The following is a 24,133-nucleotide window of genomic DNA, read 5'->3' as shown; positions in this document are numbered from 1 at the left end:
CATCGAGGATGAAAAGTGTTGGACTTCTGCAAAGGACACTGGTAGATCTTTTGTTCTTTCCACCTTAATCTGTCTTAGTTACACGCACAGGTGACTCAGAGGAGTCGGAAGCTCATCTGCACGACCTAATAGCCAGGACGCTGTAGTCCAGTCAGACAAAACCACACATCAGTGTTCTGGAATTAAGTGCCATCATTATAGGTCTACAATCCATATTATGCCAAGATTATCAGCATTGATGTGGACGGACAGCATGATATATTATGTTTTACATCAAGATTCAGGCAAGCACATGGTCTCTGGTGATATCAGTGGTGGCTCAGCGTTTGTGAGATTGGGACATAACAGATCTCCTTAAAGGCAGAATACCTTTCCTTTATAGACAATGCCCAAGCTGGTTAAATCAGCTGCACAATTCACTATTGCCACTAATGCTTACACAAATGTAGCCTGTTGAGGATAGTATTCAGTGTTTGGATAAAACAAAGCTAGGGATGTTTGAGAAGTTGTAGGAAGCTGGCTCCTTATATATTCGACCCAAAGGAGGTACACTGTAAAGAGTCCAGGCAACCCTTATTGGTTTACAGAGGCAAACGTGATAAAACTAAATGCTCTCTTATATGGTAGTTTGGGTGAGCAGTTTAGGCTTATCATTTGGTTGTGCTAAGCAGTTGTTGTACTCAAAAAGGCAATAAATGAGACCCACACTCAAGACTAAATCTGAGACCAATTTATGAAAATAAGTTGTATTTTTATGGAATTTTTGATGTTAAAACTTCAGTATCAAGTAAGTACTTTTTTTAAATATCGATTTTTACAGGTAAGTCTTTACGCAGCAATGCTTCTGTATGGGAGAAAAGTCATATGTTGCATACAGGTATTTACAGGGATTTCTTGGGGTCTCCTTTCGAATTTAGGGCTGTAGGGGGCCAAGGTCTAAAGTACTACCAGCAGTTACTTGTTATCTGCCCTGGAGCATCTGGGTGCAGAGCGGCTGGTCGGTAGCTTTGCGCGCTACGCTTGGCAAGTCTGGGAGCTCACAATTGGGGGCTCGGGTCATAAAGGTGCTCGGAATTCTGTTTTTTAGATGCGGCCATGGAATTTGAATTGCCCGACAACAAGGTATAGCTGGTCTGCAAGGTAGGAGGAAAGCCAGGAGAATGCAGCACAAAAGTGCCTAACCCAGGCACAGTGCCAAGAGTATGGTGTTATTAACTGTGAAAGGCACGATCAGTTTAGAAAAGGAAGATGGTGGAGGATAGGTGAATGCTGTGGTCAAATGTCATGAAAGTGAAGACCTGTTGTCCTGATGAATTGCTACTTGCAGAATCTCATTTTAGGAGCATATTTGGGTTATTTGTGGCGTGGCATTGGTCACGTGTCTAGGTTTCTGACCAGATCAGGAGGAGAGGGACTGATAAGTAGTTGAAGGGGTGGAGTGCTCACCAGGTAGCTATTTGTCTGTAATATCTCGAAATCAGCAATGCCAGAGGTCAGCGAGTAGGAGCCTGTTAAATATGTGGAATAGATAATAGTGTAAGTTGGGAAACAGTTGTAGTGATTAAGATTGTAAATGGGCAACAAAGGTTGGTTGATTCTGTGAGTTAATGTGGCTGGACGAGTTGAGGGAATGGTAGAAAAGAAGAGTGAGTGAAGGGAAAACTGGTAGAGATAATGGAGATGGAGCACTGGCATTGAGGCGAGGGGTGTCATAATTCAGAAGCACACCTCAGAAGAAATAATGTGAATGCAGCATGGAGAACATTGTTGGTACGCGCGTCATGGATGGAGACCAGGACAGTATCCTGGAGAGCTGGCCCTGTAGAACTGGAAGAATGGAGAACAAATGGTATGCACCGTCCAGGTACGAGTGTGCTCTGCTGTGATTTTTGTTGTGGAGATGATAGGAAAAGGGTTGGACAGTGTAGGTGGTGCTATGATGTTGAGTCAACGAATAAGTGATTTTGACCGCCTCTTTAGCCACATAGAAAGCCGATCTGCATGCGCGGAAAATACTGAGTGTGGCATAAATAGAGCCACATCACAGACCCGTTAAGCTGTAGATTTCGGCTCCAGTACCTCCTTGCACCACACTGACTTACCTGATGTGCGCTCCCTTTGAGCCACTTCATAACTGTCCTCTCCGCCTTCTTACTCTGAAGACTTCTTTCCTGGTTGCCATCACCTCTGCCAGGAGAGTGAGTGAGCTCCAGGCTCTTTCTTCCAAACCTCCATTCTTTTCTGTCCATCCGAACAAGGTTGTGTTGCAGACAAGACCCTCTTTCCTGCCCAAGGTAGTCGCAGCCTTCCACATCGGGCAGTCCATCACCTTGCCCACCTTCTTTTCGCCTCCTCATCCCTCGAAAGAGGAAGAGAGGCTCCACCGTCTGGACCCAAAACGTGCACTCTCATTCTATCTGGATCGCACACGCCAGTTCCGGGTGGATGGCCAACTCTTTGTTGGTTACACGGGCGCTAAGAAGGGAAGGGCGGTGCACAAACGGACCATCTCTCGGTGGATCGTGTTGTGTATCCAGGCATGCTACTCCTTAGCTAAAAAGGAACCCCCTGTTGGGCTGAGGGCTCATTCCACTCGGGCCACGGCAACTACTACTGCCCTGGGCCGGGGAGTCCCCTTACAGGACATTTGTCAGGCAGCTACGTGGGCTTCGCTGCACACGTTCGCAAGACACTACTGCCTGGACAGCCAAGTCCGGAGGGATGGCTTTTTTGGCTGTTCTGTCCTCCAGGACTTTCTGGTGTGATTATTGGTTTGCAGACCCACCACCGGGGTTGGTATTGCTGGAGTATCTATTCTAAGGTAAGGATTCTATCACTAATGTGTCTCTTTCAGATGCACAAGTTACTACTTGTGTAACGATATATCTGTAAGAGACATTAGTTAGTGATAGATTCCTTACCGACCCACCCGTCCTCCCCGTTCTGCGAACCGATATCTAGGGTTAAGGTCATCCCCTTCAGGGACCTAGTTTCATGGCACCAGTTTTGGGGTTTATCTTGGCTCTGTGTTTCTGGCACGGAAAAGCTGTGTATAAGAACGGACGCCAGCACGCAGAGGCGGCGTCTAAGTACTCCGACGACGTCATCACTGCACCCACGACGACGGACGCGGAGCCGCGGACGACACCTACCGACTCGCATGAGTACTGCTTTGCAAAAAATTTCCGGAGCCAGTCTGACGCCTGGGGATATTCTAAGGTAAGGAATCTATCACTAACGATATATCTGTAAGAGACATTAGTTACACAAGTAGTAACTTGTGCGTTAGTGCTGTTTACCAGTGGTGTCAGGGATATCAAAACTGTTGCACTCTAATTCGATTACAGAGCACTTCATTCAGGCACTTGCATGCCTACACTTAGCAAAGCGGTGCATTCAAGGCTTGCTAAAGGAGGCATCAGGGATTTAGCATGACATGTAAATAAAACAAACTAATGGTTAGGGGTCCAACTTGTCTCTCTGTCTTCTAAATGGAAAGCGTTCCAGATGAATGGACGGAGGTACAGCACTCAAAGACCATACTGAAACAGCATGGATGCGGCTTTCGGTTGGCTTGAGCGAATAGATCTGATATTGAGACTTTTATTGGATGACAGTTTTCTCGTTTTCTGTTAAAACAGTACATCAAAAAGATTCAGCCGAATTCAGAACTCTGGTGTTGATATCAACATCACTACAGTCTGTGTGCAGACGATTCCCTTTCTCTCTCACACACACTTTTTCTTTCTGCTGTTTTAAGCACTGTTACAGATCAAAGTACGTAGAGGATTAAATTGTGTATCTGAAACCTAGATGCAGAACAACTTTACTGATAAATAGCTTGTTCTTTTATTAAGGTGTTGACATTTTTCTTTTGTCCATTTCTCCACAGACCATGGACTCTGACCATTCCAAGTCGCCAGAGGGGCTGCTAGGGGTCTTGGGCCACATGCTGTCGGGCAAAAGCTTGGACCTCCTGCTAGCAGCTGCTGCAGCCACCGGGAAACTCAAGTCCTTCGCCCGCAAATTCATCAAGTAAATGATTGCACAGTGCATGCATAGGAACCCCAAGAACTGCATGCACCCGCCCCCTCATCTAGATCTTCTAAGTCCCTGTAGGACCGGGCTCCAGTGTTTGGCTTTCCGTGACTTGGGTCTGTGACTCTTCCCAGAGTGTGTGCTTTCAGCTGATTCATCTCAGTGGGTGATCTGCCTTTGGTGCCTTGGTCTGAGGGATCTGTGCTGCAGGCGCTTTCTAAGAAACCTGTGGCTTCTGGGTTCCTCTAGGAAATTCAGACAACTATTTGATGGTTGTTTTCTCTGTAGTTCTTTTAGTTACATCCTGTAACCGAGATGTGAGGTCACTCGCAGCTGGCCCTCTGGCCATTGCTTAGATTCCATTATTGGTGACAAATTAACTCCACCAGAGGTTCTAAAGTCGTAACTCTGACTGCTGATGGCAGCAAGCAGGGCCCTGACAGCGGATCACTCGCTGCCAAACGGGCCTGTGTCAGTCCTTGGCACAGCCTGTGCTTGGACCCTAACGACATGAAAAAGAAATGTATGCTACAGCATAGCCCTTAAGAACAGCTGCTCGGGTAAATATAGTCGTAGTTGCCACATTTCTTATGTAGACAGGCATAGTAAACCCTGGGTTTGTAATGATAATCTTGGTACATAAAGGCTGGTAGCGCAGCCCTTTTAATGACGTGGTGTTGCACGTCAGTCGCATCCCTGCTAAGGCCTTAGCAGATTCCATGTGATGAGGAGCAGAGAATGTAAATGTAATTCAAGGTTCATTTTTCTATTCATTAAAATGTGGCCCAGCTCCAGCCTGATTAACCATGAGGAGTATGTCTCAGAAATGTAAAGATGATCTGTAGCTTGTTGCACACTGAATGAGCTGATACTTCACTACTCTTCCCAAAATGCATATTTTCCGTAAGATACACAAAACGTGATGGAGAATGAGTGTATGGCTCCTGGACCTTTGTACATAACTTTTTTTTAAATTTTTATTTTTTTATTTCCACAGGTTGAATGAATTCACGAAGCAGATCAGCGCTGAAGGCTGTGAGTGACACTACTTTCTCATTCATGTCATTGGCTCCCGATGCAACAGCTAATCCAATTTAAGGCGCTCTCTGTTGCTCGTAGGCCCTGCACAGAGAAGGACTAAAATTTCTATGGAATGCTTTTAGTTGGTACACTCCTAGTATAACTCTTTGATCTGCCAATGCTGTATCAGTTACCACTGTAAGAGTCAGAAAAGCTAGCTGGGGAGGAATGAGTTTCATCAGCAGGACAGCCAGGCTGTGGAACTCTCTTCTGTTTCATCTTAGGACTATACCCACCCTTCTTGCCTTTAGAAAGGAACTCTAGACGTGGCTGTTCAGCAATGAGCTATTCCTCAGCATTGTATGTTCATGTTCCTGAAAGCCCCAAGACACCCACTGGTATACGCGCGCTAAGCAAGTTTCCATAACATAACATTCTGAAAAAAAAATATTGCTTGCTGGTAAAAGGTCTAGCCTAGCTTTTCTGAAGCCCTGTATTCTGTTCAAGAACATCTGTTCTGCTAGTTGTAAATACGGTTTATGTTCTTGCTTTCCTTTCTTTCTGTCCTTTTGCGAAGGAGTGCGCTCTGTGCATCCATCATGTCTCTGAACACTAACCTGGGCTTCTCTCCTCAGCCAAAGCTGCCTCGGTGCGCGCGCTGCTCTTCGACATCTCCTTCCTCATGCTGTGCCACGTGGCCCAGACCTATGGCTCTGAGGTAAGCAGTCTGGGCTGCTCGGCAGTCAACCCTAAATTTAACATGAACACGTTTGTGTGCAATTTATTACTGGATTTTCTTTTTACCACTTGGCTTATCTGGTTGTTTGGACCTTTCTTTTCCCTCAAACACTATGAAGTTAGGGACCATGTTCAGGGCTCCTGCTCTCTCCCTCCAGCCCATCCTTTTCAGCTCAACCACCGAGGAGGCTGCAGAATTGGAAGTCGAACGGGATAGTTTCCTTGATGTCATAGTCTAGTGCAGAGTTCTTCAATCTGTGGGGCGCGCGCCATCATCTTGAGGGGGGCTCGTGCTCCACCTCAAAATCTCACCGTCCCATGTCGCAAGTACATTTGCGACGTGCCATACTCATGGAATTTAAAGGAAAGTGTTGTCTGCTGTCTTCAGCTCTCTCGTGGACTCTGACATTGTGATGGTGTCTGATCCAAACCTGTCGCAGGCACTGACGTGCAGGCAGGCGCGCAACGCCCATTAAGGTCAAAGGGCTTTAGCTCACTCTCCCAGCCCTCATGTGTGGCAGCCCGGGATGAGACCGCTTCCCGGGAAACACACAGCCGCACCGAGTACTTCACAGGTCTTTTAAAGACCATTTGCTTCTTAATGACGCCTTTGTTCTTTTTTCACGGGCTTCTTGAGCCCCTGCCTCTCCACTCTGCCTGTTGATGGAATAATAAGCCTCCCCCCTCCCGAATTTTCTTTTTAGCCCCCCACCCGCCCGAAATTTGGCCCTAGTTGTGCCTCTCTCTGCCTGTAGGGCACATTGGCTGCATCGGGCATGACCGCAATTCCGAACGGTAAGAAAAGGTGCCCTCTTCCGCACAATTACAAACATCTGTAAAAGTTTGCCCAAAATATACATTTAAAAAGGATCAAAGGAAAACATGTTTCCTGCTTATGGTGCTTCCTCTAGGCAGCAAGTTCTTAATCAAACAAGGTCTCTTTAACGTCCAACTTTCAACGGAGGTATGTACATATGTAATTCTGTTTCAAATTAAGCAGCATTTCATATACAGCTACTTAAAAAAAATAAGAATCCTCGGATACGTTCCAGTCTTTGGTGGCGCTTTCTCTGGACGTCAATCTGCCTTAAACTTTATTAAGTTTAGTCACTATGAAGTCTTGCACGGTCTGGTCAAACGACGTGCAGACATATAGCCCTTGTTTGTCCAGGCTCCAGTCAATGCTAGCAATGGGCTGTGTGGACATGGTTATATTCTGCAGAAGAGCGACGGATCCTGCGACCCCCTCCTCCACGCCTTCAGAATCTTTCTGCGTTCGCTGAGCGGGATACTCCTACTTCCAAAGATGCAGACTCCCAGCTCCTGTTGTCATAAATATATCTCTGTTCTGTGGCAGGTGGCGAACTTGCCAAACTGTGTATTTGTGAGCCTTTTCTGCAAGAGAAGCAAATCTTTTTTGGGATGCTGGGTTCTCATGTCAAAAACTTGAAACTTCCCTTCCAATGAAGTGGCCACCAGTTTATTCATTATTATATCCTTCCTGTCGAACTAGACACTGCCAACCCCATTCTTAATGTTAGTTTCCCACCGAAGAGACCTGCTTCTTCGGTCAAACAGCTTAATATCACCATTGTCATATCCTGCACTGACAGCACGTTCTTGTTGATTGCATGCATGTCCGAATGCTACAGTATAACAGTCTCTCTTAGTTTCTCCTTCTCCAGGTTCCATGTTGGTGACTGGTATATCTTTTTGTCTAGTATCCCATACCTTCACAGTTCCATCTCTGCTCCCAGTAACATTTTCTGGCGCTCCTTCACTGTAAACTTATTAAACAAACAAAAGCGATGCATAGGAAATAATAGACATCCAGCTATTTTTAAGGAACGAGAAAGAATAAATTATCCCTTCCTACATGAATTAAATCCGAACCAAACCTGATCTCAACTTTGTGTTCATCCAAGCCCAAACTAAAAGAAAATAGGCAAAATACTAAATATCTCACTTATACCGATTTATTATTCATTTAAAATTTTATGTTCTATTTTGTCATAGAATTCATTATTTTTTTATTTGTCAAACAATCACTGTAAACTGGGATTTCTGCTGCTTCCAAATTCTACACATTGAGGTTTTCATCAAAATCTCCTGTAGCAAGATACCGATGCTGTAGCACCAAATGTTCCACATTTGATGGGCTTGGGCTTTTTCTAGCTTGCTCAGCAGCTGCACTTCTCTGTGCTGGATATCATAGATCTGTAGTGCGCCGGTGCCCCGCGGTTAGTTGCCCAAACAAAACAGGCTCTGTGCGGCAGACACTTGCAATCAAAGACAGTGTAGTTAAGCAACTTCTGGATGTGGCAGGTGATCTGCAGCTTCTCCAGTGGGCTGCACATGGTGGCAGTTATGGCAGTCGGAACCCCTATGCCTTGGCTCTTGACAATACACGAGCAATGCTCCTCCCTCCGCTTTGGACATAGAGGAATGACTTGGTGCGCTATCCCTACCAGCAAGAACTGGAGTACTCTTCAGTGTCTATGGTCACTGTAAACGACCACAAACAACTGCACATGTGCATACTCACAGAGAGCCTGCCTGATTTATATTGAAGTAAAAAGTAAAATTAGTTATTCTGTGCCTCACCTCTCCCGATCAAATGGGTGAGATATAGAAATCTGTAAATACAGATCAGAGCCCAGTGGATGAAAATGCTCAGGTGCTCACTAGATTTTTAACTGCCGTCATTGAACAAGTTAATGTATTCTTTTACTAATTATCCACTGTCCGTGTTTCTCAGAACTGTGACTGAAAAGGTGCAGTTACATGATGAAAATGTACCTCTGTGTATTTTTCTGACTGCTGTACCAGGCCCATTCTTTTTCTCAGAAATGTCTCTGATCCCATGGTCACACGTACGATTCCCTGTAGGTCCACTCAGCCAAACATGTTTCTGAGGTTGATGAAAGGATAGCCGTTTAATTGAGTTGCAAAGACATGATGTCACTTTGTCAAAGGCCATGTGATGTCTCTTCCTGTATTGTCACTGGGGTCAAAGTTCTGGTGTTCTGGCTTTTGCCCTCCAAGCAGATCGAAGAGGTATGCCCAACAGCTGTGCAACATGTACACCCAAGTCTTTTTAGCCGAGGACAATGGCGACTGCCAACCCATCTTTTCAATGAGGTATTTAAAATTGTGTATAACCTGTCCATCACCAAAGCAACTATGCCTGTTGGATGTTTATACTCCAGATACTGGTAGTACAGCTGGAGGCCTGACAGGGCAAAAACTGATTGTAACCCTCGTAGTAACTGCCCTTCATGGTCCCATTGGAAGCAGCAGAAGACACTATATGAAGGTAGCAGAGTAAGGCCTGGAAATGAGTAGCCAGAGGCGAGTAGCCAGGCCTACTGGGGGAGAGCGGGTTCACTACTAGTTGGCCACAGGCGTTGAGCATTTGTATGTATGTAGATTCAGTCAGGAGTGGAGTGCAACCTTTACTTCAACGTGCATTATTCGTTGTAGTAACTAAAAAAAGGCTGGTCAGTAAGGAGCTCCACTAGCGATACATTTAAGACATTTAAGTAGTGACATCTTGCTTTCTACCATGAGATAAGACATCTCCTTTTTTGTGATAAGCTAGGTTGAGGTTCACTCACAAAGCTAGTCTTCTTGCAATGGGAATGGTGATAAGCCCTGTTTGTTCAACAGAACTTCTGTTTTTAGATAAAGCTAAAGAGAGTCAAAAATTCCTGGTAGCACTGCTGTATTTGTTCTTCCAGAGGAATGTGCTTTTCAATAATGTTAGGGGCGTGTGAGTCTTAGATTTCCTAACAAGCATCAAGGTGTACCCAACTAAAAAGATCGGGCAAGATGGAGCTCCTGAACAGTGGTAACAGGCAGGGTTAGGAGCATGCTTATTCAGTTATTTAGAAAAGTACACCCAGTCAGCATTGGAGCTCAGTGAGATATTCTTGACTATGTTGTCCACTGTAGTCCAGTTCCTCTTTACAGCAATGTAGGGCAGAAAGGCCACGGGAGCAAGCTAGCATAACCCAAACTTAACATCAACAGACCAGGCTTAGGGTGAACAGCGGCAGCTGAGTTTTTAGTAGCTCAGTCACAGCAGCAGAACACGTGTGGAAAGATTGAGGAATCAGGGTAAGCAGGCTAGAGAAAAGCATCAATTTGTAGAAAAAGCTGCAGAATACCGAACAACATGCAATAATAATAAGGCATCTAAAGCTCCAGGAAGGGAAAGTTTGGATCCCCCTGAACCATGAAACTGGTGTACTCCATGGTGATCTATATAGCAAGGAACCAAAGATCCCACTTTCTTTCTCCTTTTTAATAAAATATATAGAAATGGTTTCAGAAATCTAACGATATGAACATTATGTGCAATGATTAATATGCTGAACAACATTGTAATTTGTTTTTTTTCTACTGAGATGTACAATGCCCATTGTTAAACTTCAAGCAGTAAAGTTTTTAGCTAATGTTTCTAAGTGGCTGTGAATGTAGTAGGTTCAATCAGTTATTTGCCAAATATGGCCTTGGATATGCGGATGGCGGTTGATTATATTAGTGTACCAGATTCCAGAAATTTCTGACAGTTGGTGGGGGGGCCAAACATCTAAAAAAAATCAGCTGGGGGGGCTCAACCTAAAAAAGTTTGAAGACCTCTGGCCTAGTGGAAGGCTATAACCGCTTTGCAGAACATTCATTCACATTTTGAATTTGAAAAACTCAGTAAAAAAAAAAGTACCCTCGTGCATATCTAAAAACGAAAAAAGTCGTTCCAGATTTAAAAATATAAAGCTAAAAAAAAAATCACCTCATAGTATTTTATACAACTAAGGACAGATTCAAAGTTCATTAATCGCAAGCTCAAAACTTGACTGCGCTCTCACAATATTCATTATGTAGTCCATCCAAACTTGAAATTGCAGCCCACGGTTCGGGCACATTCAGATACATCTGTTTCAGATGTTTAACCTGAATTCACAATATGGCAGGGCAGATTCAAAATATAGGATGAGTGTACGGGTATCAAGACCACACTTTTCATATTATTTTTTTACCACATTTCCAAAGCTCCTCTGTTACCCAACGGGTACCGTGGCGCTATTGTATCTATTAGGGGAGGAAGCACTTGTGCTACAGTGTGATAACTTTCCACCATGCAGATCACCATCAAATGTAGAGGGGAGAGCCAGTTTTAAGACACTCCCTAAAATGCAGTAGGTTAGTGGGGAGTACCAGGGTGTCCGGGAGTTGCTTTCAGAGTCCATGTTGCTTTTAGTACTGCTAATCTCCAGCTCTCCATAACATTATTCTTCATGTTATAATGCATTTTAAATCTTACCAATTTGTGTCCAGTGTATGTTTTTAGGACCGCTCTTAATTAGTGCCGTTATTACAATTTTCAATGCAAGTGGAGGAGCTATCTATGTGTGTTAGAGTTCCCCGCGAGGCAAAAATCTGCAAACATTCTTAGCTGGATGCCACCTTAACAGCCACCCCAAGAGTTGTGCCCATATCCAGCTACCTCAAAGCCGATGTTATGTTACCTAGTTTTCACTTGATATAGCGCATCGAAGCACATCTGGGCGCTGATGGTTATCTAACTCCTGAAACAAACAAGTACCAACTGTGGTGTAAAATGAATTCAGGGCTAACTCATTCACTTTCTAGCCACCGACATGCAACTGATTAATGCTTGAGCAGTGTTTTGTAGAAATGTAAAGATTATCTCTTGCTTGTTGAACACTAGATGGGCTGATCTTGCATTTTACCTCCCAGAATGAATAGTGCTACCGCATCTAAAGATAAAATACATTATCTTGGAAGATACTTTTAGCATTGCAGGGCCATACATTATGTCGTATAAGGCCTGATATCATGTTCTTCCGGCTCCAATTCTTATACATTTGCACTTGATAGAGGCCAAATGCGTGTCTCAGGATATACCCCATGCCAGCAGTGCAGGCATCCAGATGCAGGAAAGAATGCAACCAAGGAGTAGCTAAGTGTGGAAGCTGGAGGAGGCATGACCCAGATCCAGGCAAAGATTATGAGCTTCAAGAAATGACATGGGATTTGAATTACTTGTAAACTCTCAACCACAGACCGAGCACCGTCTTGGCACACTTTAATTCCTCCGACTGTTCCACTTCTGAACGATGTGCTGCGAGGGTGCAATCATGCCCACCTTTCTTTCAGCATCAGCCATGCTCAGCTGATAACAGTTCCGAGTCATGCCACCATGTGGCAGCTCGAGTTCGCTCACATATTACTCTGGAATATCGGCGTATTTGTATTTAAGAAGGCTTGAAGGCACGCACTGGTTAGAGTAGACCCTGGATTGCCTGGTTTCTGCAATATCATGGGTAACCCCAGGAATGGGCACTCTAATCAGTCCCTGTATGGTTCTTGCCGGGGAGAGAGAGACTGGTTCTGTCTTGGCTTTCCCCTCTCCATATAATGCAGGATCCAATTATACCCGTGACTCTGGACTACATAATCAAATGCTCATAGCAGGTAAGAGAATGTTACTTTGGTAGTAAGATAAAAACAATGTCCTCATTGCCTAAGGAAGGTTTTACCTTGCTTACCTATGTCCTCTTGCAAGCCTGCAGACTCGCTCAGGTCTCCACGTTATGTGATCAACAGACAGGTGTTTGCATGATTCTCTGTCTTCATTGCACCAAACAGGACTCCCAATTTTTGAAATCTCTCCACTGGGTTCCCATTCCCAAGCACCCCATTTTCAAGATCCTCTGCATATGTCCCTAGGTTATATGATGCAAGCTCTTGGTAACTTTTCGTATCATCCGCAGTTGAATTGGTGGTAGGACTTTGTTATCCAACCGCCAAGCTATAGTTTATCTCCACGTTTGAAGAATCTTCTCACATCTTTCATTCGTTAGTCATCAAAACTTGGCTATTCCCTACTTTTATCACCTTACCTTTTTACTGCCCTTTACGCCAGCTGGCATGTAGGGAGGGCAGCTACGAAGGACCCCCACTTCAATCACCTGGTGATGTGTTATCCTGCTGTTGTGTGCCTAGATCATCGTGCCTAGATCAGCGATATCTCTGTGTCACTACTGCACCACATTAAGCCTCTACAGTCATTCAGTTATTTATTCACTGTTCTGCCATGCTCCCCTCCCTAAATATCCAAATGCCCCTTTATCTTCCTTCCATTGTTCCATAGCCTTTGACTTGCTGCATGCACCTATAATGCAATGGTTCCACTTTTCTGCCACTGATAATGTCATGCTCCCTCTCGGCATTTTGTGTTCAGTTGTTTCCTGCGACCAAATATGGCAGCACGACTGGCTCTGAACATGCCTCCCAGATCAGCTTCCCGCCCTCTTCTTTTGAAACTTCACTGGTTACCCATACGCCTATGGATAACATTTAAAGTCTGATGCACTATCCACAAGGCATTGTTTAATCTTGGCCCCAGCTGTCTGTCAGAAAAATTCACCTTTTATCATCCCCTAAGGTCCCTATGATCTAGTACCAAACACTTGCTGAAGGTCCGCCGAATCTCAGGAGAGCAAGACTAGGAGGAAAAGCTCTTTCATACCTTGGCCCGCAATACTGGAATGAACTTCCCCTACATTTAAGAGAATGATTGAACCATCTTCATTTTAGAAAGTCACTTAAAACCACTTTGTTTTGCTTTAAACTTCCACAGTTTCCGCATATGTAATTGATACGCGTCCAAAGCGCAGAGATACTCCTCTGAGTCGATTCTGGCGCTATACAAAACCAAACATAAATAAATACATTTGTTTAGTTTAAACTTTATTTATTGAAACAAAATCCTAATGTATACCCGAGCAAGTATGGTTGTAATAGATAATAAGAAATTATCTCCAATAATATAAAAGATAAAACAAAGTTTATGGTATGAAATTATGACAAATAGCCTTATAAACAGGCAACATCGATGAGTGGTATTTTTGTACTTATGGAAATAGGAGCGAAAGATAAGAAAAAGAAAAGAGTAGAAAGAACATGGGAAAGGAAAAGAATAGGAGAGAAAAGGCTATATATAACTTGATGAAATGAATTCTATAAACTACAATAATAATAAAATAATATAATAAAACATGAATACTGAATCTGAAAAACAGACTGGCAGCATCTTGTTCAGCGAGGGCAGATTTCAAGCTGCTTCATTCGTGACTGCCTTTTCCACCATCATCCCATCAAACCGAAGCTGCTGCATTTGGCACAGACTAGCCTCTGATCGCTCTGGCTCTTGCTTGGGGTAAATAATTCCTTTTTAGCTCCGAATAAACCATTACACATTTTACTTGTGTCACAGAAGTTTTGTGTGAGATGATAAATCAAGCGTACAATAGTTGACCCTTCCTATTATAAGGAATCTGCCTTTGGAACAGGTGTCAGTTCCTTTAAGAGACAAATGTATGAATTTACAACGTATGCAGTTACCACACATACCTTTTCCACACAGCCTTTATCACACAGATGCCTTTACCATGCATGGTAAGCATATGTAAGTTAAGTATATATGTTTATGTTTAAATAACTTAATTTATATTTTTGGGGGGAAACCTCCAAAGCTTGTGTGTATGTCTTATGTGTGGTGGTGTGTATATACACACACACACATAATCTTTGGAAGCATCTAATAGAGGGGGATGACAAGCTTTCCGCAAGTTCAGAATTTCCGTTGCTATTTGGAATTGTGTGGGAGAAAGGGAGAGGAGGAATGTTTTTCTCTTACAACTTCGAGGCAACAGCACAAGAAACGAAGCGTTGCAGCATTTGGAGGCACTTTGCAGAGAGGATTTAAAGTCTGCACCGTTTGGGAACCAAATACAATTATAACATTGGGGAAAATAAACTCTATTTTAGCAGAAAGGAATCAATACCAGTGCACATGTAAGGATACCTTCCAGGTGCATTCTGGGACCTGCAGTCTAAAGAACGGACTAATAGGGCACATGACCACTTGGAGTTACTAAACACACAGAGACCTGCTGAAACACGTAAGGACCAAGAGTGTGGTGTCTGCTGCAGACGATTAATAAAAGTCAGCATTTGCCATAATCTGAAGTTGGCCTCTGTTGCTGCGTTTGTGAGGTTTCACAGTGACAGGATTTCTATTCCTGTCTCAAGAGCCCGTCCTGCAGGGTCGGGCCCCCCAGTAAAAATTGAACTGTTTGGAAATATATATAATCATCCGCTAATCGTGGCTACGGGGAGGAAAGAACAAACCCCCGGAAGGAGGCGCAGGAAAACCCGTAGAGGCGGTGGTGGCAGGAAGGGGAAGGGGCAAGGCCCCAGGCTGGGTGAATCGCAAGAGGAACACGAACAGGCAGTAAAAACATCAAATTTAACGGTGGTCAGGGGGCGTGGCTAGCAGCCGATCGTAATGGCTGCTTAGCAGAAGAGCTCCGTGACTTAGGCGGCCTCTTCAAATAAATCCGGTCAATTATCCGATAAATTTCTTACCTCCGACGGCGGATTCCCGGGAGTGAGACTGGGGGACACCGTCCGCCGCAAATCCGGTTAAGATCTGACGTTGGGAGCCGGAGTCGAGGAGAAGTGAGTGGTGTGGGCCTTGCTCCGCCTTGGAGGCACCGGGCTGGAGTTGCGGACTGCCCGGGCGGAAGTGCCTCTGCGCCGGGAGTACCAGCCAGAAGTACCCGCAGAGAGGTGTGCTCGCAAATATTTTTGGCTAAGTGGCGGAGAGGAGCACAGGAGACGGGCGTTCCTCGGCCCTGGGGGTGGAAAACGTCTGGTCACCCACCCGGACGCCGAAATTGCCGGGGCGACTGGGAGGGGCCCCGTCGCTGGCATGACTGCGGCGCCCTTTTTTCGAGCCGGGGGTGGAGCAGCGGATGCACCGTTAATGCCTACCTATTGCCACCAATGACCAAATCCGGCCCCTTGGAACGCACAAGAGGAGTGGAGTTTGGGAGGGTGCGGCACGCACGCCAAAGACCCAGAGAGGCACTACACTACCATAAGGGGCCAAGAACACACACCATACGGCCGGATCTTCACGAAGCGAACCGTCTGAACCGGCAGAGGCATGGAGTGATGCCTGCTGGGCACAGCGACACGCAGAGGGCCTAAGCGGGAGACGCTGCAGACACCCGGACGAACAGGTGAAAAGTGCAGGAGTGAGGAGGACCTGCGGCTCCCAGAGAACATACGCCGCCGTGGAAGTGCTGAGTTTGAAGGTACGGGAGAGGGCCTACTGAACGTAAGCCAACGGGGGGCCAGGACTGACGCTGAACCAGGGTGTTGCCGTCCCTGGCCTCGCCGGAGCCCCGAAACAGGACTCCATCTTGACTCACGTGTGCAGACGGGGCCCCCGTGGCACATAGGGACACCACTGCCGGTGAACAAGGCACAGACTTATCCGACCAACATCAAGCTCCGACAAAAGATTGGCCAGACTCGGCGGCGCTGAAGGGACACACGCTATGGCAGGCAGGGGCACAAGAGGTAATGCGGCGCAGTCCAAGCTGGACAAATACGCATACGACAAGAACACCACACAGCAGTCAGACGGTCGCCCCCTCCACGGGAAAAAGCCCAGAGACAGATGGCACCAAGAAAGTGACGTTGGAAGATCTGATGAGAACACTATCCAATGTACAGACTACAGTGGGATCCATCTCGACAGACGTCTGTCTTCTGAGGGCAGACTTGCACAAAATGACGGAGCGAGTGGCCCAGGTTGAAGTGGTTACAAAATCATTGGTCGTGGATACCTCAGAATTGCAGCAAGCAATGGAACGCATGGAGGCAGTCACCAAAAAGCTTCAGGACAAGCTGGATGACCAGGAAGGGCGTTCACGAAGGAACAATGTACGAATCCTGGGAATACCAGAATCAGAGGGCAAGCAGGCAATGGACCTTTATATCGAGGATTTAATTAAGACCAAATTGCAGCCAAAGGGACTCTCACACTTCTTCTCCGTCGAAAGGGCACATAGGGACCCCGGTGGAGTACCGAAGACGGGGGCCCCACCAAGACCGGTACTGGCTAGGCTCTTTAACTTCCGAGACCAAGACGCCATACTCCAGATGGCGCGGACCTCTCCTCCTATTCAACTGCGTAACTCCACCATTGCCTTCTTTCCGGACTACACGGCTGAGGTAGCACGGTGTCCGAAAACCTTTATAGAAGTTAAAAAGGCCTTTAGAGAGAGAGAACTGCCTTACTCCATGCTATTCCCGGCGAAACTGAGGGTAGTAGATAATCACGAAACGTAGTTTTTGACACACCTGAGGCGGCACAAGAATGGCTGGAGGGATGGCGGCGGATGGAACCGTCCCGTCGCACGGGCAAAGGCGAGCGACACCAGCGAACAGAGACCCACACGAACTCACAAACGTTGATGGGACGTGACTCAGACACTGTCTCGGATGCGGGACGGGTGGATGACGAACAACAATCCGAATCCTGAAGACTCGGCATGGACAACTCTGCAACAATAGTCCAACAAGGGGGACGTGTTGCCCTCGGGATCCAAACGGGATGAAGCGAAGGAGGGGAGTCGGGCCGCTGTCACCACGGAACCTCTTACCCCCACAAGTAAGTACAATGGGTTGGGAGGGGAGTAAGCACTCTGCTAAGTTGAGGAGGCGGGCGGTTGTATGTCCGTGCAGCAGGGGGCAGGGAGGGGGGTAGGGAGATGGATTTTGTTTGTTTTTGTTCAAGTTCTACACGTGACGACACGGCACGACGCAGAGACTACATGTACCACACAAAGAACTGTTCGATCCACAGTACCCTTGGAAAAGCCACAGAGGTTCACACTCACACTACCTCCTGATGTCCCAACACTCACGAGATACCGCATATAGCGGCGTACTACATCATATAACAGTTCCACCTCTAAAGGTAATGACCTGGAACGTACGGGGTCTGGGAGACAAGATCAAGAGGGGTCTAGTACTACAAGCTCTCAAGCGCCAGAGCCCACATTTGGTTTTACTGCAGGAGACACACCTCACAGGTAGAACATGTCAGGCACTGAACCGCAGAGGCTATAAGATGGTGGCGCACTCAGAATTTTCCTCGGGGTCCAGAGGAACGGGTATACTGTTGAAAAAGACCTCCCCCTTCATCTTCATACACCACAAAATAGACGATCAGGGCAGATTTGCATCGATACACGGACAGTGGGAAGGCCGCCCACTGAACATTGTCTCAGTCTATATTCCGCCAGCACTTCAAAAGGTGGCACTTCCAGCTTTAGGCGAATTTTTACTTAATCTTCCAGCAGGAGACACCTTCATAGGGGGTGACTTCAACGCAGTGGTCGATCCGGTACTAGATAAATTCCCAGTGAGGGTACATACATCCAACCCCACCGGCTTCCACGGTTTCCTAGAGGCCATGGGACTGCTAGATCTCTGGCGACACAAGCACGCAACCATGAGACAATACACTTACCATTCAACAGCACACAGCAGCCTCTCCCGTATAGACTATTTCTTAGGGCTGGGAGACGATATACACGACGTAGAAACCATAGAAGTACTACCCAGGGGCATATCAGATCATTCTCCGGTAGTCCTGACATTACACAGTCGGGCAAAAACTCACAAAAGGATATACCCACTATATCCTAATTTTTTTTAAATCCTGGTTATCAGAAAGGCTCTGATGACGGCGACCAAGTTCTACTTCACTGAAAACTCGGCATCCGTGAGCTCCCCTTCGACCTTATGGGAAGCGTATAAAACAGTCCTCCGTGGCCAAGCGGTGGCCTCCATTACGGGGCACAGAAAAACTCAGAGGCAAGAACTGTCGGAGCTGGAGCGGTCTGTCCAGGCCGCCAATGAGTGCCATGCAGCAGACCCCACAATAGACACGGCCCACACTTTGCAGCTTTGCCAGCAAAGACATAGGGAACATCTCCGACTGCAAGTACTTGAAAACATGTCAGCCACGGCTCATAACATTTACGAGGTAGGAGATAAATCCGGGAAGCTACTGGCCTGGTTGGAAAGGAAAGAGGGGAGTCCTAGAGGCATTCAACAGCTATACACCAGTACAGGCCATCTGCAGACACACCCAGAAGAGATTGTAGACACATTAGCGGACCATTTCGAGAAGGTATACACCCCAGATCATGACGTCACTGAAATCACGGTGTTAGACGTTCTGGCCCACATAGAGTTTCAGACTCTATCACCGGAAGCAGTCCAAGAACTGGATGCAGACCTCTCTGTTGAAGAAATTCAACTCGCTATCCAAGCAACACACTCAGGGAAAGCAGTAGGCCCAAACGGGATCCCTATAGAGTGGTACAAAATAATGTCAGACACACTCAGCCCGCCTTTATTGGCCATGTACATGGACAGTCGGGAAAAGATGGAACTCCCATTAGATCAGCGGACAGCCACAATAGTGGCGATCCCAAAGCCTGACAAGCCACTATCGGATTGTACATCATATCGCCCAATCTCTCTCCTTAATGCAGAAGTTAAAATCCTTGCAAAGTTATTGGCCACAAGGTTAATGGCTCACCTCCAGTCACTAATACACCCCGACCAGTCTGGCTTCATGCCACACAGAAGTACGACACTTAATCTCTGGCAGGTACATGGAATGTTTGCACGGGCCACGTCACTAACAGAACCAGCGGTGATCCTATCATTGGATGCCAGAATGGCGTTTGACATGGTGGAATGGGGACACCTCTTTGCAGTCCTGACACAAATGGGTTTTGGCCCCAACTACATTGCTTGGGTGCGGCTGCTGTATACAAACCCGGTGGCACGTGTGACAGCCAACGGACACATTTCACGTACGCTCCAGCTGGCGAGAGGGACCCGACAGGGATTCCCCCTTACTGTTTGCCATGGTCTTGGAACCGCTGGCAGCACTGACTCGCACCACTCCGTTATTAAAGGGCATTGTGTGGAAAGAGGGCTGGGAGGGCCGAATATCCTTATATGCCGACGATATGTTGGTCTACTTGACGGATCCGGACAGAAGTGTACCAGCCCTACAGACACTGTGTAATGACTATGGGAAGACATCAGGCTATACTATCACTTGGTCGAAGTCAGTCCTTTGTCCTAAAAGGACCTTTGCCCCAGTTCGACACGAATTGCCCGTTACAAATGACCACAGCCTCATTCAAATACCTTGGTATTCATGTAACTAACAACCAATCAGATTTCTTTGATAAAAACCTTGTCCCACCCCTGACCCGATTCCGCACCGACGTCAAACATTGGGCTTCCTTGCCACTGACACTCCTCGGGAGGGCAGCACTGTACAAAATGATGGCTCTCCCGAGATTCCTCTATGCCTTGGAAAACACACCCTACCCGGTCCCGCCGAGATATTTCCGACCAGTCACAACACTGGTATCCAACCTGCTATGGAGCGGCAAACCGGCACGTATTGCGCATGCCAAGCTAAATAAAAGTTGGTTTGAGGGAGGGATTGCGTTGCCAAACCTGCAATTATATTATTGGGCTGCCCAAGTCAAAATAATCAACTACTGGATACACGCGCCTAGGGATGACCCAGCGTACAGAAAAGATAGAACTCAATTAGACACAGACGGCATGCTTTCGGCGCTCTATAACCGAGGTCATGCAGCACGATTATTAGGCCCCAGGAAACACACAGCACTGTTGTGGCACGCGGCACAGACAAAACTGGGGTGGAAGGGTGTAATTACTAAGCTTACCCCGCTTTGGGGCGCTAAGGCGCTAGAACAATTGAGAAGTAGTAAAGGGTTTACACAGTGGGACAACATAGGGATATCTACGGTAGGAGACCTATGGGACAAAGGAACTGTACTGCCGTTCTCAAGTCTTCGGCAGCAGTACGACCTAGGTCCCAACGAAACCTATAGATATATACAAATATGGCACGCACTGCTGCAGGCACTACATCCGGGCACTGACGTCCCGGAATCTTCACCACTAGAGGATAGACTTCTCACGGACTACATGCAATGTAGCGCCACTTCCCTTACACACAGTAAACTACTGAACAATCTAGCTGACCCTACGCTGAAACTGCGTGAGAGATGGGTGGAGGAACTGGGTGACATGGATGAGGCTGAATGGAAGGAGGCGCTGGCATCGCCAAGGGAGGTGGACATTTCCATGAAGCTTAGGCTAGTACAATTGAAAATCCTTCACCGTATATATTATACGAGAACCACTCTACATAAGTTACAAAGAGCTCCACGTTCCTACTGTCTTCGGGAATGCGGGGAGGAGGGTACATTCCTGCACACTCTCTGGGACTGCCACCTATTGGCGTCGGGTAATGCGCACAATGTCGCAAGCACTGCAAATATCTTTGCCTCCTGAGCCGCGTAAATGTCTCCTGAACATTTGGGATCCGAATGACCTATCTAGGCATGGTCAGATATGGGGTACATTGGCAATTACGGTAGCAAAACGAGACATAGCACAAAAATGGGGCGCACCTGACATACCTACGTTGGCACAATGGAGCAGGAACCTGGACCTGATAATGTTTACAGAGCGAGCAGTGTACGTAAACAGAGCCTGCCCGCGTAAATGGAATAAGGTCTGGTCGCCATGGAATAAGTATAGAGGGGACCTGTGTGATCCGTTGCCAGACGATGATAGTGATGGCTCAGACGAGGAGCTAGATGGGGATTGAGACTGCTGATACTACTCTGTGGCCTGTAATAAAATGAAAGGGGTGACTGCACACTAGAAAGCAATAATTGTAATTTGTGGTAATGGAACAAGATGTCCTTCTACACCTTGTGGACTTTTGGTCGTGTAATATGTTAACGTGTAGGTTGGTTTACAGGTTTAAAGTAATTACAGTTAACACAACAAAATGTAAAAACTCATAGACCTTAGAATGATCCAATGCAGAAACGATTTGAACTATGTACACCTTAGTCTGAAATGCCGCCGGACCCCAAGGTTGTCGGTTGAACGGCTGTGTTGATACAAACGATGCCGGACCTATTACGAAACAACGCGGCCGGCCCGTGGGGTTGTAGGCCAGATGCTGTGTTATTTTGGAAGTGTACAATAAAGGTCTTTAAAGAAAAAAAAAATTAACAGTGGTCAACCTCACAGACAGAACCCTTACAGATGTGAACTTAAAGTACTCACTTTAGGACTGACGTTTTGTCCAAGTAATCAGAGTACACGCAAGCACGCATAGATTTATTCAACTTTGTGCGAAAACTAAAACTTCACAAATATTTCAAAACTAGATCTAATTTGAAAGAATATAAGGGAACAACTTTGAGGTTGACTGCAACTGACGCTTTAACTGGAAGAGACCTGCCAACGATAGAGCTTCTTGAGGGTCTAAGGCTAGGGATTGATAACAGCACACAGAAACCTAACAGTGATATGGTGGAAAGAGCAGCCAATGTGGGCATTGAACAAGATCGGGAAGAAAGCCCATTTAAACCAAAATCCTTGTTTAACCTTTAAATGCCATGGGACGCCATAGATGTTTTCTCTCAAGCTATGACTAATGACCTTCTAAAATTCAGAGTCAAGTCGAAACAAAGAACACGCCCAAATAATTTGTCAAATGTGGAAAAACGGGTGTTGCAGGGACTTGTGCAGGATCGAAAAATTATCTTAAAACCCTCAGATAAGGGGGGGAATGTGGTACTGCAAACAAGGGTGGCATATTGCAAGGAGGCATTACAACAACTGAATACGAATTGTTATCAGAAAGTCGCAGCTAAAGTGTACCAGAACAGCATTAAGGCCTATGACGATCTAATTGGCAAATGGTTCAACAGGAAGATTCTGGGACCTGCTGAACATCTGTTCTTACGCAGTTCCAACCCTGTTATTCCAACTTTCTACCACATTTCTAAACTGCACAAGGACAATGTACATCCCCCGGGCAGGCCTATTGTTTCGTCTCTTAATGGACTGACAGAACACTTATCAATGTTTGTTGATTACTTTCTGTTTCCGTGGGTTGTGCAATTGGACTCCTATATTAGAGACACTAAGGACTTTCTGAATCGAATCATGAGCATAAAGTGGGATTCTAGTTATGAACTTATGGTCCTTGATATCACTAGCCTCTATACCTGCATAAAACATGAGGATGGAGTTAAAGCAGTGAGATCTTATTTGGAGAAACGCCAATTGCGGTACTGTGAACACAATGTAATGCTAACGGAATGTTCGAGGCATGTGGGCTGCTGAATTCATATCTGTGCATAGATCGCCGCCTAGTGTTGGGTCCGGATGATTGCACATTGTTGTCCTGGAAGAGTCTTCGAAGTATCACGAGATAGGTGGCTCCTCCCCTGGACTACAGTGCGCATGGGCATCGCCTCCATCCCCAGATTGTTTTTTTCCGCCATTGGGTTCGGATGTGTTTCGGTTCCCTCTGTCGGAACCGATAGTTGTTCAACTTCTACTCGAGACCAAAAGGTCTTTAGGCTGGGCGTCGGTATAGTTGCGTACGGGTTTCTTTTCTGACTCTCAGCTCCGATCTCTTGCTGCCCTTCCACGTGCTTTCGGCGCGGACGGGCCTACACTACACTTTTGCTATGGAGCGAACTCCGTTTAAGAAGTGCCCGGTGTGTAACTCCAAATATTCACACCTCGACGTGCACCCTGTGTGCAATACATGCTTGTCACCCGATCACCACGAAGACAGCTGCATGGCGTGTTCGAAATTCCGGTGCAAGAAGACTTTGAAGATTCGTCGGGCCAATAGGCTCCAGGCTAAGTTATCGGCTGCGGCGCCCCCACCAGACGACATATTCCAGGAATCTGTCGAGGGAGAAGACGACGGGCAAGGTTCGGACTCTAGTCCCGCGTCCGAGGGGGAGACCTGCGACGCGGGTGAGGAGAACTTTGACGAAGTCACCGACGAGGTAGGGGACGACGATCGGGCTTTTGCCACTATGGAGGATAGCTCGGAGGAGGAGCATCCCCAACCAGACTCAGGGGTTATTCCCCTTCATACGGCCCAGGTCGAGGGATCGCCTTCGGGCCTTACCCAAGATCTAATTGAGTCCTACGTCCCCGCCTCCGGGCCCGGTCACGGACATTTATGAGAAACCACTTACGTTGAAGCAAACGAAAGTGAAGCCAACTGGTCACGCACCCTCGGATGCGAAACCGAAAGTGAAAGTTGCGCTGGTGCAGAAGGTTCTGGAGGCGTCAACTTCCAAGAAAATCAAAATGGCCGACTCGAAGAGCCACGCCAAGATGGCCGACCCGAAGCTCTCGGGGTCGGCGCCGAAGGCGAAATCGTCCGACGCGGCTGCGTCGGCTCTGAAAGGGGTCGTGGACCCGAAGACGGCTCCGAAGAAGCGTCAGGGCGACGACGCACATAGGCATGGGGCGTCGGCCCCGAAGA

General features: G+C 46.6%; 1 protein-coding gene and 1 pseudogene across 2 annotated transcripts in view; one reads left to right on the top strand and one right to left on the bottom strand.

Moving 5' to 3' along the window:
• MED24 (mediator complex subunit 24) overlaps nucleotides 1-24,133 on the top strand; it is a 296,784-nt gene that overhangs the window by 130,758 nt on the left and 141,893 nt on the right. For both annotated transcript variants that reach the window (XM_086924369.1, XM_086924368.1), the window contains exons 14-16: nucleotides 3,893-4,035; nucleotides 5,036-5,073; nucleotides 5,694-5,776. In XM_086924369.1, coding sequence (XP_086780495.1) covers nucleotides 3,893-4,035; nucleotides 5,036-5,073; nucleotides 5,694-5,776 — 264 coding nt within the window. The remainder of the gene's footprint in view (nucleotides 1-3,892; nucleotides 4,036-5,035; nucleotides 5,074-5,693; nucleotides 5,777-24,133) is intronic.
• LOC147717567 (dynein axonemal assembly factor 10-like) lies at nucleotides 6,884-8,153 on the bottom strand (annotated as a pseudogene).

This window comes from Lissotriton vulgaris, chromosome 5 (assembly GCF_964263255.1).
Source record: "Lissotriton vulgaris chromosome 5, aLisVul1.2, whole genome shotgun sequence".
In the NCBI taxonomy this organism is placed as follows: Eukaryota; Metazoa; Chordata; class Amphibia; order Caudata; family Salamandridae; genus Lissotriton; species Lissotriton vulgaris.
Note: the sequence above shows the minus strand (reverse complement) of the source record. Positions and strands in the feature narration are given on the sequence as shown.